Source organism: Thunnus maccoyii, chromosome 14 (assembly GCF_910596095.1).
Source record: "Thunnus maccoyii chromosome 14, fThuMac1.1, whole genome shotgun sequence".
Lineage (NCBI taxonomy): Eukaryota > Metazoa > Chordata > Actinopteri > Scombriformes > Scombridae > Thunnus > Thunnus maccoyii.
In genome coordinates, this window is record NC_056546.1 from 16,801,991 (window position 1) to 16,822,033 (window position 20,043).

At 38.5% G+C, this 20,043-nt stretch overlaps 1 protein-coding gene across 1 annotated transcript in view; it reads left to right on the forward strand.

Annotated features, from left to right (window-relative positions):
* hpse2 (heparanase 2) overlaps positions 1 to 20,043 on the forward strand; it is a 53,769-nt gene that overhangs the window by 25,414 nt on the left and 8,312 nt on the right. The window contains exons 5-10 of the mRNA XM_042432835.1: positions 3,489 to 3,662; positions 5,681 to 5,852; positions 10,007 to 10,054; positions 16,101 to 16,194; positions 17,156 to 17,262; positions 17,828 to 17,942. Coding sequence (XP_042288769.1) covers positions 3,489 to 3,662; positions 5,681 to 5,852; positions 10,007 to 10,054; positions 16,101 to 16,194; positions 17,156 to 17,262; positions 17,828 to 17,942 — 710 coding nt within the window. The remainder of the gene's footprint in view (positions 1 to 3,488; positions 3,663 to 5,680; positions 5,853 to 10,006; positions 10,055 to 16,100; positions 16,195 to 17,155; positions 17,263 to 17,827; positions 17,943 to 20,043) is intronic.

Sequence of the window (20,043 nt, forward strand, 5' to 3'; positions counted from 1 at the left end):
TTCAATGTCATTGAGATGAGCACCATTTTTTACTAGCTTGATACTAACAGAAGTAAAGGCAATTTTATGCTGGCTTGATTGAGTGCCTATGTCTGTGTTTGTAAAACAGTAGATCATTTGTATTGTTCCCATTTGGGAGAATGATTGTCCAATAACAATGCTTCTATTCCAGCCTGAATTCATCATTTATCTCCATATTTCATTGAGTCCTGCTACATTTCTCCTCTTCAACTTTACACAGATGTGGCAGTGAGCCTCACATACCGTGTGTATACACACACACACACACGCAGATTCACTGCGTCTTGGTAATGTCATTACTTTCGTCTGAGTGAGATCACACATTTGTTGCTTCAGGGCTTTCTGGTGTCTGTATGGGAGCTGTTTCATGTTTGGCCTTAGTGATCTGCAGATTTCCTGACACCAGGAGGGTGGATCTAGCCAGCATCCATTTCTCTTTGGAAGAAAGCATATGATGCCTTGCTCTTGTCAGGCGGTAAATTAGAGCTTGGCTATGCTGGCCAGTAATGCTATACTTCCGCTTCAGGCTAGTAGCTGTTATTAGTGTGTGCAACCGAAATAGAAACTGTAGTAACTGCTCACCGGCAGGCTACCCAAGGATTAAACCCCATTAAAGGGATAGAGCATTCCCAGGGAGTTGTACTATTGTTTGTCCTATTGACCCAGAGTCAGACAAGCTAAAGGAAGCTCAGCTATCAACTCCTCTCAATCTTGGGAAATACACAATTAAACTTCTCCAGATGTTTGATCACTGGTCTACCACACATCATAATTAAGGTATTTACAGTATAAAGTCATGCATTTAATTGATATTAACAAATAAATGAAATGATCTAAATTCTAATCCATTTCCTGTATACAAGCACTCACAACCACAGTGGATGAATATGAACGTTTTAGAAAAAATTCATAATTATAATACTATTTTCGGGATTTTGTTTGAACATTTGAGAACATGTAATTAGAAAAAATAAACACGGTAATAAGTACATACTAATAAACTTCCAGCATTGCCAGAGATTTATTTGTCTCCCTTAAAGCAATAAATTGAGCTAAGTTCACCATTCATTATACCTTTAAATTGCTGGAAGAGAGAAAAGAAAGGCATCTATGAGTTTGTCTGCCTCTGGTTAAGAAGAATGAATAGTAAAATTCCCCAAGAACCAAACTGACACATAAACACATTGTTATTATTTGATCGCACATGCTTGCTAGCAGAGAAACGATATTTTTAGCAGCTTGATGCACCTCATGATGCTTGATGATGTGTGTAGAGGGCTGCTAGCTGCTAGCTTTGTCTCGGCTGGTCGCCTTCTGCTCAGATCTCAGGTGAGGAAAGGTCTGGAATCACTCATCCTGACAGCCACATCTGGCGCTACTTTCTCCGTCCTGTTGCCCTTAACTCTGCTCCTGCAAACAGACACCAGTCTGATTTAACCACAGAGGGAAGGAGTTATCATAATAGCAGTTATGATAATAACGTTATTGGTGGTTATTAATGAGATGGAGAACAGACAGTTTACTCAGGAGAAATACACTCCCAAATAGTGCTGTGTGCAAATACAGCCATTGTTACTCCTAGCATTTATTTGTTTTCAGGCTTTGTCCCGTCGATGCTGGAAAGAGAATTAATGCCAGGTGCAACAAGCAATCGTTCTGTTCTCTCTATTTGCTCTGTGGATTATACAAAACCACTGCTTTATTGGAAATAAAGGCTTACAGTAAATGTTGAATAAAAAAACCACATTTGCGCTCAAGCATGATTTAATAAGCATTGTTCGGTGTTTATATGGGCTCTGTCTCTGATTTAAGGCCAGAAGTTTGTATTTCTCACATCCATTTATTGAATATTACATATTAGAGTACCTCACACGTTTCACACAACCATAACAGTGTCAAGCTGTTACAGTTGTATCCAAAAGGATAATCTCACACGCACCCTGATTTGCTCTGCATTTGTCTTCATTCCACATTGGACAGCGCAATCAGTTGGCAAGCTCAGCTGGTGCCAAAACCGCAGTTGAGGGCAAATTCTAGCAGGAACCAGACTGGTCCACCACAGTCTTCATCTGTTTCCTGTTGCCCCTAGGAAGGGAGGGTCAGAAGTCAAGGTAATATTTACGTTAATGGAATGACTCCAAACAGATTAAATTTCAAAACAAGAGACCGAGATATCCAGGAGCAGCCTGCAGTCACACATTAAGATATAAACAAACACTTTTTGCACTCTCACCATATGCCAACATCTGTGGTAGACCCTCATCCTTTCTTGCACTGCTCATAACAGTGCACTGTGAGAACAATGTGTTCTGATTGAGACAGCAGACATAAATGTGAGTGAGCAGTCAGCTGCAGAAGAAAAGAACAGGCTCGCTGCTTTGAGGAGCACATCTCCACAGGAGTCCATGATGGGAAAATCAGTCTGTGCGGATTCTCACTGAATGTTGCTGAAGACAGAAACTCTGCTGTCATACAAATGGAGTTCAACACCTGGCATGCGACAACAGATTTCAGAGCAAATCCCAGGGAGAGTTTGCAGTTTATCCAAATATACAGTACACGCAATACTTCCATACAAATTACTTCTGAGAAATGTAATCTTCTTTTGCTAATTGTATATGTTACAATTTACTGAGGTTAACGGATTTAGAAGAACCCAACTTTATGTCAGAGATACATGGGAAAGTGCTTGTTTGTTTGAATGAACAAACCCATTGTTTGCTCAATGACTGGGCATTTTTTTGCTGTTTAACTTTTTTAAAACTATTTTTCAGCATTCAACAAACCTGTGCTTTATATTTTATAACCAAGTATACCTCATTATGTACATTAGCTCTAAATGGGCTGCTCAGAACTTGACGTCTAAATTATTTGTGTGACTGTAACCCCACCTGTTCAAAATAGAATAAAATAAAGTGATAAAATTACATACAGTCAACCATCACAACATTTCTCAAGGCTAACTCATGATTCCCAGTTGATTTACACAAAAACCACCTACTTAAAGTAAATGAGATAAAGAAATGTAAAAGCTAAACACATATTTGAATGAATGCATAATACGTCATTTTTCGTAAGCAGATGATCAGATGAGATGTTGATGTACCACATGGCACTAAGTGCTTAACGTGTTTTGTTATTATTCAGCTTTTTTTAGTATGACGGCTTGATGAAAGAAGATACATTCAAAGAAAGTCAAATAGTAATGTCGATAGCAACACAACTAAAAGTAAAGGCGGCAGTTTCCCGTTTTTGATTAAATGAGATAGTTGCAAATCTAGGTGATTTTGTACTGAGAGCATCAAAATCTGAATTCTAGATGAAGTATGTTTGGTTTTTGAGCTGCTGAAGGGGCTTCATATGTGGACATGAGAATCAGTAGATCAATGGTCTCCGCCATGTTCATGTGATGATGCCAGGTGCATAAGAAGAATCAAAGTTACAACTGCTTTGTGGGTTTCTCCCAGCCAGGTCTTTAGACAAACTGTACAACTTTGCCGACTGTGCTGGTCTGCACCTGATCCTGGGGCTCAACTCACTGCACAGAAACCCAGACAACTCGTGGAACACCTCCTCCACCCTGAGCCTCCTGAAGTACAGCGCTGGCAAGAAGTACAACATCTCCTGGGAGCTGGGCAACGGTCAGTACACCAACATGCCACACACTGCCTACTAAATAGATGATATGGTGCAGTTTGCAGTAGATGGAAAGTACATTTCAATGCCTTTACCCAGCTACTGTACTTAAGTGCTGTTGATGTACAGTTTTGATATACCTTTGCTTTACATAATGCGACTTTCTTAAATGTCGAAAATTTGCAGAGTATAATTTTGCGTATAAATCATAATCATGGGTTTATAAATGTAAGCTATCAAAGTTTGAAACACAAAACTGGGAGAAAATGAGTCAGTTTGTCTCAAGTACATTACAACTACTTTCACACAGACATAAGTTCATCCAAAGAAAAACAGAGACTTATCTAGCTACACACAGGGCGACTGCAGTCTTAGACCATCAGATTCAGACTAAACAAACTTAAATTGTTACCCAAACATCAAACGTTTTAACTAAATGTCTAAACTCAAATAACTCTAACCTGATCCTGAAACCATTTCCAACTTTACTTATAAACTTCTTTTCTTGGGGGGTGAGTTGGTGTATCTCAATTCCTGCAGCTTACTGGAAATATTTACACTCAAAAACATTGAGCGGTAATTCAGAATAGATAGAGAACTGGAATTATTGGCTGCCATTTTAGAAGTACTCTCACCTTAGAAATACTTTTGCACCACTGAAACCAGTTCTTTAAGAATGCAGTTACATATTTTGTTTAACATTCAATGTTAAACAACAGCTTTAATAGAAAACAGTGTGTGTCCAGCAGTTTAAGGGTTAAAGTAACAATCTCGAAGATCTCCGTTTCGTTCTCTTTGGCGGCACCTATGGTGATTAGGGGGAATTGCAGGTGTGTTTTTGGATCTCACTTCCCAGAGGTCCAAACAGTGTCGCCTGTGTGACGACAGTGACCCGTAAAAAACGATACACCGCTTCATACACAAGTGGGTTGAAGATTGAGTCTGTTGCATTATCTCCGCCTATCCTCTCTGGTGGACCAACCACTGCTGGGTGATGAAAAAAAGCGTCACTAACTGTGCACCGCTTGTGATTTTTCCCAGTTCATAATACTGCAAATACAAGGGCTGTCATCAGTGCATCATAGACTCATTCACCATTGTATTACTTCATTCGGCGGTAGATAGTGACTTAACAGACATTTATTTAAATGAAAATCTTCAAGATTATTATGTCAAGGCGCAGGTTCATTCAAGGATGAAAGGAACTGCTAGTCCTCATGTCATCCTAACCATCTGTGTTCCTGTGGAACTGCATTGTACACACAGTCCTGTTTCCATGCTGCACATCACTTCATATTTTCAAAATTCATCTGCAATAAAGCTCATTTATTTTAGCCTATACCTATATGTACCATGCAAAATCTATTGATTGAACCAAGTAAAAATTTTAATGAGGAAAGTGAGCCATAGTAAAGACAGTGTAAAGAGCAAAGTTGTAGAAGTTGATTGAAAAGGCTGTCCTTTGGAATACTGTCATTATAGTTTTCAGGAACACAGCACAGTTACAGACACACACACACACACACACACACACACACACACATACACACACACACACACACACACACACACACACATACACACACACACACACACACACACACACACACACACACTCACACACACACACACACACACACACAAAACTGACATACTGAAACTTTTATTTTAAAACTCAACCTGGTACAGATATAATCACAATGCTCTTCAGTACAGTGGTTAAACAGCATTGGGCCTGCAAAAGCTTAGTTTTCCTCCTTTAGGGGAATCCAGCTCCCTCAAGCTCTTTGTTTTAGTGATTCTGCAAGGCCACCCTGTGTGCTTCAACCATTCCCCTGACATTGAGTCCATCTGTCTGTATTACTGCGAATTGCTCAATTATCCCGTTTTCTACTGACTGTTGGATACTCTCTAGGAGAGCAAGATCAGACTACAACAACAACAATATTCTCTGCCACCTCCCCACTGTTGCTTGTATAAACTTTATCTCTCTGGCTCAGTGTACTGCATCTCCTCTTCCCAGAGCCTAACGCCTACCGCAGCATGGTGGGTCGTGCGGTGAACAGCACCCAATTGGCTCAGGACTACATCAAGCTGCGGACCCTGCTGCAGTCTGTGCGCTACTACCATCGAGCTCACCTCTACGGCCCCAATGCAGGGCGACCCAGGAAGAACGCCATCCTGCTGCTGGATGGGTGAGTCAGCAAGTAAAACATTGATTGGGCAAGATTCCACTCCTTGTTAGGTTATCCTGCTGGAAAAAAAGGGGGGAAGGTAGTGGAAAGTATGCTGCAGCAGTTTGGGACTTTTACTGAGCTTTACTGTGTTTAATGCACCCGCACACATGCACACGCGCATACGCGCGCACACACACACACACGCACACACACTAATACACACACACACACACACACCCTTATTCAGTGTTTATGGATTTCCACTGTGCAAGTTTCAGGATCTCAGCTCCAGTTATACCATGTCAGCCTAAATAAAGTGTCACCTGATTGATAACGTGACGGCACAACGTCCCACCTGCTGACTTTACCCAGAAGCTCCACAAGCTTTGGTTTGACTCTGCTGGATTATCTAACAGGCGTCTCATCACTGCAGCCTGTTTTCTCATCAGATAGTACTTGCATACTTTGAAGTCATACCTTTACTGCCAAAAAATACAAACAACCAAAAAGGTCACAGCAAACAATTTAAGTTTTATATGTAGTCTGTAGACGTTACAGTCATTCTGGTCAATATGAAAACCAGCTTGAAGAGATATTAAACGTACCTGCTGTACTGATACTGTCACAGTAAACGTTTACTTAGCTTTATTTTTGACAAAGTTATATGTAGTTGCAAGGAGGGTGTTTCTTGTTCATGCTTTTAAAGCATTTGAGATGTAAGTCTTCTCCCAACATGAATTACATTCACAAGCTACGTTTTTGGAAAATGAAACAAAGAAGACAAACAAAGCACAAATACTGGCAATATTAAACGATAATATGAATTTTGTGGCTTTTTAGTTTAGCAGCCAGAGCCAATGGTTTCTTACAAGCACATGAATGCACTAACAAGAAAAAACTGTTCCTTCACACAAGTGCAGCATCACATCGAAAATCTGTAACTTTGACAAAAAAATATTACTCTTTGTTCTTTGTAATGGCTTTACCAATCTTAAGAATATTTAAAGTCTGTGTAAATATAATTTCAAACAATAGAAACCTGATAGACAAGTGGCTGTCTGAAAGTTGGCTGTCCTCTGCTTTAAAGTTTAAAGTTTTTAGTTGATCAGATATCAGAATCACATACTGGACTTTAAATGCAAATATCATACTAATGGAAATCAGACTCCTACTCTAAAATGTGGATGACATGCATTGAAAACAAACATATGAAATTAATCAACAAATTGTACAAAATGGGATGAGATTTTGCAAATGTTTAATGCAGACTGTCTGACATTGATGAATTAAATATGAAGTGACACTGCTACATTCATACAAGAGTATTGGCAGCATTTCTGTGTACTCAGGTAACACAAACCCTAATCCTACCCTGGCCATATTAACACTAACCTCCCAGTATGGGTCCCCAGGCTGCTTTTTAGTGTCACTGCCTGTCTTAGTTTGTTGAAATTTCTTCCAACAAAGAAAGGCTTTCTCAGCTGTGTTGACCAAACAGATGACGACATATTTGAAACATATTCATCCCCTCCAAAAAAGTTAAGCCTCTCTGAGTTTTTCTGCCTGTTGAAATGGAAACAAATCTGGCTAAAATGGAGGCACCAGTGGCCCTGTACAATAAACACTGACTGAAAATCAAACATAGATAGATGTGCACAACTTTGTCAGTGTTTCACAGTGTAAAAAACGCTTGGAGCTTTTTCTCTGCATAAAAGATATCACCCAATAATAACAGAAATGTGACAAGTTAATTTGCATTGGTAAAAAATGAAATGCCCTCACTGCATGTAGCAGTACAAGACTAAGCGCAAGATTAAATAACTTATTCACATGTTCAGTCTGTGATATATCTAAAGAGAGTTTCACTTTGTGGCCACTGCTGGTGTCTAACAGATTTTGTTGTGAGCCATAGCTGAATGAATAAAGAAAAAAACATTTCCATAAAACTCTTGATGTTTTTTTGAGTAGACAAACAGTCCTGCACCATAACCATCAACAATAAACATTTACTTTCTGTTCTGGGTGGCTTGGAGGAAGCTGCTGTAATCAATTCTCTACTAATCTGTCGCCAGAGATTTAGGAGGCTTTTTATAAGCAGATAAGAAAACAATTAGAAGTGACGGAAGGGGGATAAATAAACAGGGAACAGCACTGCTTTTAACCAAAATAGAATCCATAAAGTTAAACTCTTCCGCACTAAAATTACAGTGCTTTTACTCACACACTTATGCAAATGTCTGTGTAGAGACATGCACAGGAACAGTTTAATGTATCTCATATCTCAGCCTGAATCTGTCTCCAGCTCCTCTTTGCAGCAGCCACACACATTTCGGTCGGCAGTTTGAAGACAGAGGAGAAAAAAAAATTTGACATGGGTGTCCATCCACTATGTACTTGAGCTACTTACATCAATGAAACCATTAGGAACTGCTGTTTATCTCACCGAGTACTGACAGTCCAAATTTACCCATAAATAAAAGGTGTGTTTGTGTACACCCGTACGTGTGTGTGTATGGTGCAATTCAGATTGATGAGCAGTGGACTCAGAGGAAAGGGAGGATGTAGATGATGAGTGGTGAGAAGAGGAGGAGTGAGAGGATGAAGAAGGAGAGAGCTGGACTATCCGTGGGTCACGGGTGTCACATTTAACGACGGGGTGATTCTTGTGTGTTTGACACTGTTACGAGGGGGTGGCTCTTGTGTTTGACAGCCCAACTACTCTGCTGCTCTCAGGAAATAAGATGAATTAGACACTGAGCTGCTCACCGTCCAAATATCAGAGCTGTACAGACTAAACACACCAGAGCGGAGAAAGTTGTGTTTCTGTGACATGATGTTTAGAGACACACTGTTACCCCCAAATATGGAGTGATTTGGGTCAGGTACTACGCAGAAGCAAACACACACACACATACACACACACACAGATGCAAAGGCTCAGGAGGAGGAGGGCAGACAGCAGGAGGGACTGTGTATGGGTTGAGTTTGTGTTTGTGTACAGGATGAGTCCATTAAAAAGGTAGACTGGGTTCCCACCATTTTTTTTTTCTTTTTCTTTTTGACCTCAAGGGCTGTTTGGAGTTTGTACTTAACCAACTGAAAGTAAACTCTGCAGGCTGCAGCAAGAGCTCCAGAAAACACTTCAAGTGCAGTTTAGAGTTTTCTAAATCTGTGATGCTTTTAAGGGAAAATCGCTGTTCCTTGACAACTTGGGTGTTATTTTTGTGTAGCTTTGATTGTCGTTCCTCACAGTTATGATAACTTTCTTCTTAAGAATTTAGTTGCTGAGATGTGGGGATGCAACATTATAAACTTTTAAACAGAATGTAAACACATCTCTAGTTTTACCATATTATTTGAAACACTTATTTGGAATTGAAAATTAAGTAAACACCCAAACTGTTGGTCGTAAATGGCTTCTTCCTCGTTTAGATAAACAGCATTTTAGCGAAAAGGGCTGTTGTGATGGACATTTTGTTTTTTTTTTCACCAAATGATGTGGTTTAAATAAATGGGGTTAGACTAGGGGTGTGTAAATAACCTGTTTTATCATCTGGCCATCAGCGTCCACCTTCTCAGATTGTAGCCAATGTTGGTTGGGTAAAAAGTCATCATAACTAATAAGAGTAAAGGATAGGTTCATATTTTTTCAAGTCTATTATAAAACAGCACTTCTATTTTTTTGTACAAAATTCCCTCTTTGTGTTACTATCCATCCACCACAGTTCAACACTGTCTGAACATAGAAACCGGGAAAACACAAAGAAGGAATCTTGTTCTAAAAGGACTGTAATAATGAAAGATACCTACTTGATTTCAACAACTCAGATGGCTGAAGCCTCATTAACTTCAGCTGAACTCTGGATGCACTTTTGCACAGAATAAGGTCTGCGCATTTTGTCATGTCTTCCATTAGAAGTATTTCAGGAAGGGGATTAATGAACAGTATGAACAGAGGGAATTATACCAGCAAGCAAAACTGTTTCAATGTTCATATGGGCACATGACTATAGTTTCAAAACAGACTTGAAAAAATGTGAACATATCCTTTAATTTCCTTAACTATGGAAATAGGATCCAGGTGGTAAAAAAACAAACTGAATTTGTCTTTAAGTTTTCACTTTCAAAAAATGTGCCATTAAGGTCACGATAACTCTGTTTTTCTATTTCAGGTTCATGAAGAATGCTGGCTCAGTTGTAGACGCAGTTACGTGGCAACAGTAGGTATTTTACCCTTTTTTCTATTTTATTACTTTGTGCTTGGAAATAGCCAGAATAAACCAGCAGTCTCCTGAAATAGCTGACTATTTACTCAAGGAACCATTAATCCAAAAGGTCATGTTGGGTTTTTGTACCATTATCACCACACTGTGTGCATGCAGTAGGCAGTAGCCAAAAATAACCATTATTAACACTGTTACTGAGAGAGATAGACGCATAATGTGGAGAACGGTGTTTATTCTGCAAATGGAACAACAGGAAAAAGAACCGGACAGTGTGTGTGCGTTAAATTGGGAACACCTGCCATTTGTCTATTGCACATACTGTAGGAATGCATACAAATATATCATTGGTTTGATCTTTGTCTCCCATGTTTTATCTGTGTCTTTACACACGCATTTAAGTATGTACAAAGACACACCCGCTGTAAGCTCAGACAAACCTGAGTGAGTGGTCATTAAGGTGAAGGTCAGGTCTGATTAGAAGAAACGGAAGGCGGAAGCGCTGTCAGTAAGGCTTAGAAAAACACCACCCACACTGTTAAAATCAAACCATATGCGCTGGTTCATTCTCTCTGTCAATTAGCCCGTTTTACACTAGAGGTCCAGATTCCAGTCTAACCAGGCTGCGTGACAGAAACTCTGACCTCTACAAAAGAAGCCAAACTAATAAAAGTGGAGACCAACCATTAACACGTCTACAACACAGGTTTCATTCCACTGCAGTTGGCTCAAGTTGTTTCAATTCAGAGCGATGTTCATTATAAACTGGTTTAGTGAATTATTCGTTAGAGATGATCTCCAACTGTGGCTTAGATGTGTTCTTTTGGAGTGATGAAACACGTTGGTTATGAAGTGAAATATTTGTGAACCTCCAGATCAGGAAACTTTGATATGTGGTTTGCATTATGTTATGACGTTTTTCCACAATATTGTAGTTTCATATTTGGAGCATCTTGTCTCAGTTACTGCCTCTCCATTTTTGGATTCACCAAGAAAACGTGATCAGAATGTTTGGTCAGTCTTTCCGTCTCTTTCTTTCTCCATCTTTCCATCTTTCTATTTCTTTATAGAAAAAAACGCCTATTTTCTCACTTTTCACCTTTTATAGCCAAGCCATGATAGTTGTTTTTATTTGTTCAGGTTTTAGGATGTCTGTCTCTGAGATTTCTGCTTCCACCACAATATATAGGAGGTAAATGGACTTTCTTTTGTGGTGCTCACATGACATTTAAAATTTTTTTTTTTAATTCAACAGCAGTACGTCTTTCCAGAAACAGTGTCCCCATTATTCTGGATAATCCACAGAACCCACAGTGTGAACACACCAAAATTTTAATAGGGACTATTTCTTCAGTAGTTCCAGTGAAAACTTGCTGCTGCATTTGTTTCATTTTTTAATGTAATTGTTTTCAATGCTGTGATCTCCACAAACAAAACTCTTTTCACCTCTATTGTGTTGAGGTGGTTGCAAGACCGATATCTGAAACCTAAGCAAATAAAACCAAACCAATTGGCATGCCGAGATGCCACTAGAGTGAACATATGTATGGTGATTTGGGTTAACTGACCCAGACCTAACTTTAACACCCACAACCTCTAACCCTAACTATAGTGGACAGGACTTGTTTCATGGTGAGAATTAATCCTGTCACAGCTGAGTGACCAGACAGCTGCCAGTTGTACCTGTGAAAATATGTAATAAAGTGAATGAGACAAATGTACCCCTTTTTGCTGTTTAGATGCCCCTGAGCAACACACTTAATGTGAGCCCTAATTGCTAGCAGTGGGGTATTAGTGGTGTGAACATGTGAGAGTGAGACTGGAGAACACATGCTCAGCAAAAAAAAAACAACAAAAAAACTACACATTTTTTTTTAATCATGTAATGATAAAAGATGCACTTTTATCTTTTGAAAATTTGGCGTACCTTTACTCAGCAGACAGAAAGTCAGGAAGAATTTTACTTCCTTTAGATACATTCTCATTCTTTGGTTTTGCTATTTGCAGCCATGCAGTCCTATTTAAAACCGTGCAGGATGACACATTATACCCATTTCTCTTGTTTCTTGTCAGAACGACAGTGGTACTGCATGCCAGAGAGCGTGGTGTGTCGGTTATTTACAGCGGAGGGTAGAAAAAAGAGATATTAAAGATTTGTGATCGCCTCCTTTCTAGCCTTAAAATCGCAGAGGGACTGTAAATTTACAGATGGCATTCCTGGGGGAAGCTACATATCCTTCAGCTGTTCTAAAATGATTGATCTGATGATAACCTGCTGGTCCACATCAAGGAACACATCCTCTTCTTGCTTCACTACCCCTCCGCTCACCCCAAATCTCTCACTGCAGCAGATGGTCATTCCTTGACACTTCAAGTGCAATTATTATAAGTTAATTTAAGTACTAAGCTTGTACTTTTCTTAAGTTTTAATTAGATTTTTTTTACTCCACAATGGCTCTAGTTATTTAACAAAATCAGGTTTTAAAGGATGAGGAGACTGTAAAGTAATACAAAAAAAAGAATATTATAATGGCTTTTTCTTTGTCCATTTATTTCTATTCTATTAACATAATATTGAATGTTGGTGTCATTACAAGCATTTTGTTCTCATTCTTCATATTAAACATAATTAACTGGCTAAGAGTTTCAGCAACTGTACTTTAAACATACACATCAGATACAACTCAGAATTAAAAATAAATTTTAACATTTTAAAACATTTAAAACAAAAGTAATAAAAAAATATAGCACTCCAGTTAAATAACCATGAAGTGATTGACTGTTTCAGAAAGAATCAAGATTCAACACTTTCTTACTTTGTTCTCTTCTGCAGTGCAAATAAGATGCAGAAAATGTTAATAATACTCACCAGGAAAACAAATCGGTCGTCCCAATGGACGCAGCTTTTTTTCCCCTTTACACTGACATAGTATGCAGCATGACGAAAACTGAGACATGTTCAACACTACAGGGAAGCAACCATAAGCTAAACCATGTCCAAAACGCAAGGTACGAGTTTTGAAGGAGAAATGCAGGACTTTTAGTTTAAGTTGAGTATTTTTCCATTCTGATATTCATTCTTTTCCAACTCTAATCCCTGTCAGATTTCATCAAATCTCTTACTTTAGTCTGTACTATATTTCTTTGTTAATAGAGTGCTAGATAGTTTTGTTAGTGGGAAGTCTTTGATGTGGTGCTGGCTCTCAGTGAGAGCTGTGTAAAACAAGATGACCAAGTGGATCTTTGTCTGAGAACATTGCCGTTCAGTGTTGCATTTTTTCATTTTATTGAACTCTGGTCAGTCTGGCAGCTAAGGTTTCATGTAAAAGTTTTGTTAAACTAAGGAAAAGGTCTTGGTTCTGTTTTAGGAGCTTAGATTGGAGCATTTTGGCTGACAACAAAATCTTTATGGGGTTTCAACTCAAATGAACCACAAAACTTGGATGTTTAGTAAAGAAAGTTGCCTTGTTACCTGGTGCATTTATAGGCTGTTGCTAAAATTCCCAGGAGTACTGATTTGTGCAAGATATAACTATATAGCTATAACTTGTACTGTGTTTTATTCTGTTTCCATATATGAACTGGAATTTCTTACCCTGGGATCTGGACTGAAGAATTATTGTGAGCTGTCTGGAAAGATGACATGATAACCAAATAATTTGTTTAAAGCCATGACTTAATCCATGCGTTGTTTACAGTTTGAGGCCAGGAGCTTGGGACTTCTCCAACATTGTGACGAAAATTTCAACGAAGTTAAGCTCAGATTGCAACACGGCCTCACCCTGCATGAACAAAATTCAACTTGGTTCTCAGCAGTTTTGTTGACAAATCTGTCATTTCGACAGACTTTCCCAAAACAGGTTCAAAAGTGGTTTGACTTTTGTTTTGAAATCTTTTGATGCTGCAGTTGGTATGATCTTCTTGTCTTCTGGCTTCATTATTCACAATATAATGCAATACATCATTGGCAATGTCCATTTAATTCGTTGAACCTCTGATTGAGGAATATACTCTAAGGAACTTGATAGACTCAATTAAAAAATTCATATCATAGCTTTCCTGGAGTGTTCTCTGGTTTAAAGAAAGAAAAAAGGTAAATTTGCAGAAAACATTTGCAGCTTTAATGGAACTGAACTAATCTGGTGTCTTAGTAACATTTGTTGCTTTATGGACTCTGTAATGAGTCGCAGATTTTTTTAAATCTCTAATAAACAGGTGTTTCATTAGTTTCTCTTATAATGCCAAATAATGCCTCTACCTGAGTCATTTTATTCTACGCCAACACAGTTAATTATATCGTAAAACAACATTGCTGATGGATGTAAGTGTATATTTATGTATAATATTTATTTTGCCAAATAATGCCTCAACTTGAGTCATTTTATTCTATGCCAAGATAGATTTAGTGCAGTCAGACCACTGAGAGAAGATAAAAAAGACAGTATGTTTTCGTTTCAACTTAAAACCATAGTTTGGATTTTAAAATTTCCAGAATCCGTTTTAGTTTAGCACATTACTCTGTCTGTGAATGGAAGGTTGAAAGATGTTTGAGCAGCTCTGTTAGAGCCTGTAGGACCTGAAATGACCTGACCATGAAGATGAGTTGGCTAATGAACACTGTAATTCCCAAATGTCCTTCCAGCTCACTGTTGAAGTTTTGAAATTCAACACAGGAAATTCAAGGTTTTGAGACTCTATTTGACAATATAATAACTATAAACTATAACAATTTTAACAATGTTGCGTATTCTTAGAAATGTCGTTGCTAGCATTTTCCAGTGTTCACACATTCTTCTCTTTATAGTTATCATAAGTAACTTCAGCTTGGGGAGTCAGCTGCATACTGAACTGACTGATTGATTGACTGTCATTTTGAGACTCACGCAAAAAATGTTTTTTTTTTCTTCTGCAGCGCAAATAAGATGTAAATGTGTTTTATGGTACCTGAAACATGAACAAAAGAGTGTGGTGTTGGCTAGTTCTCCAAGGCACTTTGGAAACAGCTGAGTCTCCAGCTGTATAGTCATGATGTTTGTTTTAGGGCAGGTTTGTGTTGCTCCCTTGTTTTCCTCTCTTGGATGCTTGCAGAGGATCTTGGAAAGGCTCTCTGTCTGCCCACAGGATGATGTTCGTAAAGGACTTTGGCGCAAAGTACCAATAAATTGTTCTCTCATCATGCTCTCTTAACATCATTTTTCATCATCATTCTCTTTGTGTCTCTATCGCACACACAGACAGAATCACTGCAGATGGATGTCTGCATTGTTCCGTCTGAGGCAGAAATCCCCATGCTTCCAATTCCTCCCTTATGCAATCCCACATTTTGACACAGAATTGGATTGTCAGTACGCTAAAGTATAGTTGAATATGTCAGTCCCTCTTCATCATAATTGTCGTAGTGAAATGATATATTGTGTGAGACCAAAAAAATATAAAAAATATACTTCATGGTTTTGGATTTTAAACCTGCAGTCCATAAGGAGCCTTACATTCAAACTACAAGCTGACGGAGCGTTTAAGCTAGCGTTGCATTGTTGTTATACAGTGCAATGAAAATGTCACTGACCTACCAGGGAATGAAATATGCTATCATAGTATATAATTGTATATTATTTAACAAAGTGATGAAGTTAGATGACACTGAGATTGACAACTGCACAAGTTTGACCTGAAGGAACTGAACATTTTTCATTAGCATGCAGTATGAAGAGCATCTTAAGAATGGGGAGACACCACAGTAAATGTCCACCTTTCAGTATGTCACCACTGTCCAACATGGAAATGTATATAATAGCCATATATAACATGTAATTACACTTTTAACTTCAAATTCTGCCAATTTGAATTCAGATTATATAAGATCAAACTCTGAACAGGATATTCGAGAATAGATGTATGAATGGAGAATCCAACTGAGGCTTGTAAATTTCAGTTTATTATTCACCACGTGTATAATAAACACCATCACCATGTATGTTGCTCACATTATAAAGAGTGCATAGAGTGTTTCTCTCACAGTATTTCCCTTGTATTTTCCATACAGTTATTACATGGATGGCAGAGTTAACAAAGTGGAGGACTTCCTAAAAACTCGTCTGTTGGACACACTGACAGAGCAGATCACTAAAGTCACCAAGGTATTGGTAAATCCTTACATTTTTTCAAACTTTAAATAATCTCAGTTTATATATACCTGCATGTACAGGATACTGTATATTGCATATCTCCTTGAACTGTTTCTGAAGGGGCTGCTTCATGATTTGTTTCAAGTCATATTTAGGTCTGTAGATACACGATTGGGGTAATATTTGCTATATATTTCAGAGGTCATATGTTGGTCTTTTCCCTGTTAAACAACTTCCATTTCTATCAATCTAGACTTTCTTTCAGTGAAGCAAACCTCCTCGAGGGAGAATATGAAGAAATAACTAATTTTTATCTTAGGATAAATTTGCATTTCTTTTGACTTTGCCAAGTTATGGATCGTTTCAGCCTTCAGCTAGTTTTGTGATGATACAGCCACATGTGCAAACCACAAGAGCGAGCCCTCCGGGTAAGAGTGCTGTGTCCATGATGAGGTAATACTATCAACACAAGCTGCTGTGGCAGGCTCGCTGAGTTTTGTGATATGAGCAGCGCCAGCGTGCCTGAGGGAAAAAGAAGCAATCGTTCCCAAGAACAAAACATTAAATGAAATCGAACAGGAATGGGATTCTTTACCACTACAGCCAAAGTCAATGAGCTCAAGGTTTTGTGTGTGCATGTGTGTTTGTGTACATGCACTTAATAAGTTTGCGTCATTGTGCATCTGTATATTTCTGTGTCTGTTTACATACATTCTATGTTTTGTTGGTAGCTGAAATGAATTTCCACAAGCTTGCAGAGTCATTGAGATTCAGTCAGTATCATAAAAGCATTTAAAACAAAAATAAATATACAGCACTAAATTACTCCTAAAAAGAATTATAATCAAAATAAATGTTGCGGTTCTTAAAATAAATTGGACTGGAAATTGTGCATGGATCCAAAACAGCTTTCACAAAGTTGAATCCTACATGAATTTTGTAAATATGCCTGTGTTTCCATCATTTATTGCAGGTTGTGAACACACACACTCCTGGTAAGAAGGTGTGGCTGGGTGGACTGGGTCCAGCATGGGCAGGAGGCATTAATAATCTCTCGGACACATACGCTGCCGGATTTTTGTAAGTACTGTTGTCATACTGCAACTCCTTAGGAAACCATTGTGGTGTGCTCTGTGGATAATGATTTCATAATAATAAACTAACTCTTGTATTTGTCAAAAAAGAATTCATTTCCAAAGCATTATGTATTCTATTATCTAAATTTGTATCAAGTCATGTCAGTTTTTCAATTTTATTTATATAGCCCAATGTCACAAATCACAAATTTGCCAAGGGGCTTTACAATATGTACAGCATATGATACCCTCCTAGACTAAGACCCTTGATTCAGATAACGAAAAACTACCAGAGAATAACTGTGGGAAAAAATGGAAGAAACCACAGGAAGATCAACGGAGGAGGGATTCCTCTTCCAGGACAAACGGACATGCAAAAGATGTTGTGCATGCAGAATAGTCCAAAATAGCAAAATTACAATACAGAAAATCAGGATGACAAAATTACAGATATATTGTTAACATGAATGTCAAACACAATCAAATACATCCATTGATTCTTTGCTAATGTAATTATCTGTGTTTATGTGTTCACATGTACTACTCATGTGTATTGTTTTATATTGCAGGTGGGCTAACACACTGGGAATGGCTGCTGTTCAGGGAATTGATGTTGTCTTGCGTCACTCATTCTTTGACTATGGATACACGCACCTTGTTGACCAGCACTTTAACCCTTTACCTGTAAGTTTTGGCGTCTCAAAAGTATTTCAACAAGGTTTAGCGTAACTATTGAATCAAGTTCACCCCTCGCTCTCCGAGGCCAACAACGTTGAGGTTAAGGTTCTGGACCTTCTCCATACCAAACCCAGTCCAGTTTGCCTTGCCTGATGGCACCTCTCGCTCTTTCCCGTGGGAGCTATTAGCTGAGATGAAAGGCGTTTAGTGGTGATGAGTGGTTAGACGCGGGGGCGAAATGCCATGTAACCTTAGCCCTTTGTCAGTAGCTCAGGACAGTGTCACTGCTCCCCTCATCCCCCATCATAACTGTGTGCTTCTCTGTGCGGGACAGTCGGTCGGTGAGAGATCTGCAACCTGAGATGCTGATACACAGGCATGTTAGTAAAATACCCTGCAACACTGTGTGAAATGGAACTGCTCAGTCCCAGGTTGCTCTGTGTTTGGGTCTGAATAATGCTGGTACAGAGATGCAACAAGCTTCATCCACAACACTGAATTAACAACCTGAAATGCTCAGTTCATTTTCCTGGTTGTGCATCATCAGTCCATCTGAAGATAAAAGAATTTAAATACACAGATTTGTAGGAGGCAGACTTCTGAGGTCGTAATGTTCATTTAATGTTCAGTCGTAATTTATTTCTTCTAAAGGGAGAAACTATTTTATCCTAGAGTTAAACTGATTCCATTTTGCTTGGAAAAGAATAAATTAGACGTGTGAAGTGTGATAAAATGCAACCATGAGCCAAGTTCATAAAAAAGATTTATTAAGTTCATAAAAAAAAGGGTGTATATTAAGTTGTGGCAGAGCAGGGGTGAGAGGCTTACATTAAGGACATTAAATCAGTAAATCATTGTTCCTACACCAAAGGAGAAAGATGATGGAATCAAGACATTTATCACACATTTGTTACTATTCAAGATTCTTTTATTCTTGCTTTGGTCAGAAATAGCTGCTTTGGCAATCCAAAATACCATTGAACAGCTAGTGTTATTAGATTCATGAACTAATCACTTGTGCAAATCTGACAATAATTATTTCACTAAATCCCTCATTAGTAGTCTCCAGCGTGGATATGCCTTTTTGAGCCTCACTTCAACTATAAGATATTAAACAATCGAGATGGCTTCATTTTTCTTCCCTCTTTGTCTCCATTATTTTTCTGGGGCTGACGGTCTCCCGCTAGGATCACAATGCTTTTAACATGGCTGGATGTCTGAAGGCTGCACCAGCCTACCTGCTGAGAGAATTCACTGCAGGGCCAACCTGTCCTCTGCATGAGATATTTATGACCTGGCCCCTTCCCCTATTGGATGACTCCTCCATTGGTAGATGTTGAATCCAGTCCCAGCACACTGAATGACTCAACCACTTCACCTTTTTCCACTCTTATCCTATTGCTTTTTCTTTTATGTCCCAGTCATCCACCCTTTTCTATTTTTTTTTTATAGTTTTCTATTTGCAGAGATGGGTTGTAAACTCCCAGTGCCAGTTATTCATATCAGAGATTACTTTTTTGAGATACAGAAATGTCAGTAATCTGTACCTGGAAGTTGATAGAGAAGTATTTCTTATGTCTGAAAAGACTAACCTTCTGATCTGCTTCATAATTTGAGAAATTATTTATTGCTCAGACACAAAGCAGGGAGATAAGGCATTAGGATGCACTTACAAACTACAGCTTGTCTATTGTCCATTTTGAACCCTCCACCTTGCAAACTTTCATAACTGCAAACATATTTAGGGTTCACTTGTATATATTTTTACCTTTTCCTGAATATGTTTTTCTGTCTTTGTTTATAATGGCTATTATTTCTTAATTTTCTCATGGGAAACCCAATTACAGCATGCTGATAATTGTCTAGTTAAATTAAAAACACTGAAACTAATGTTGAACTTCCCGCTGGATGCAGTGAAATACTGTAACCTCGAACTTTGATCTTGTGGTTTGCAGACATTAACAGGGTCTCAACCAGGCAGTCTGACTCTCATTTGCCCTATTTAGCTAAACGTTTAAGGTTAATTGTTATTCTCCTTGTTTTCGTCCTCTGTTCCCTTAACTGTGCAGCTGAGGTTTGATTGGTCTCTGGTGTATGGTTTTGCTTT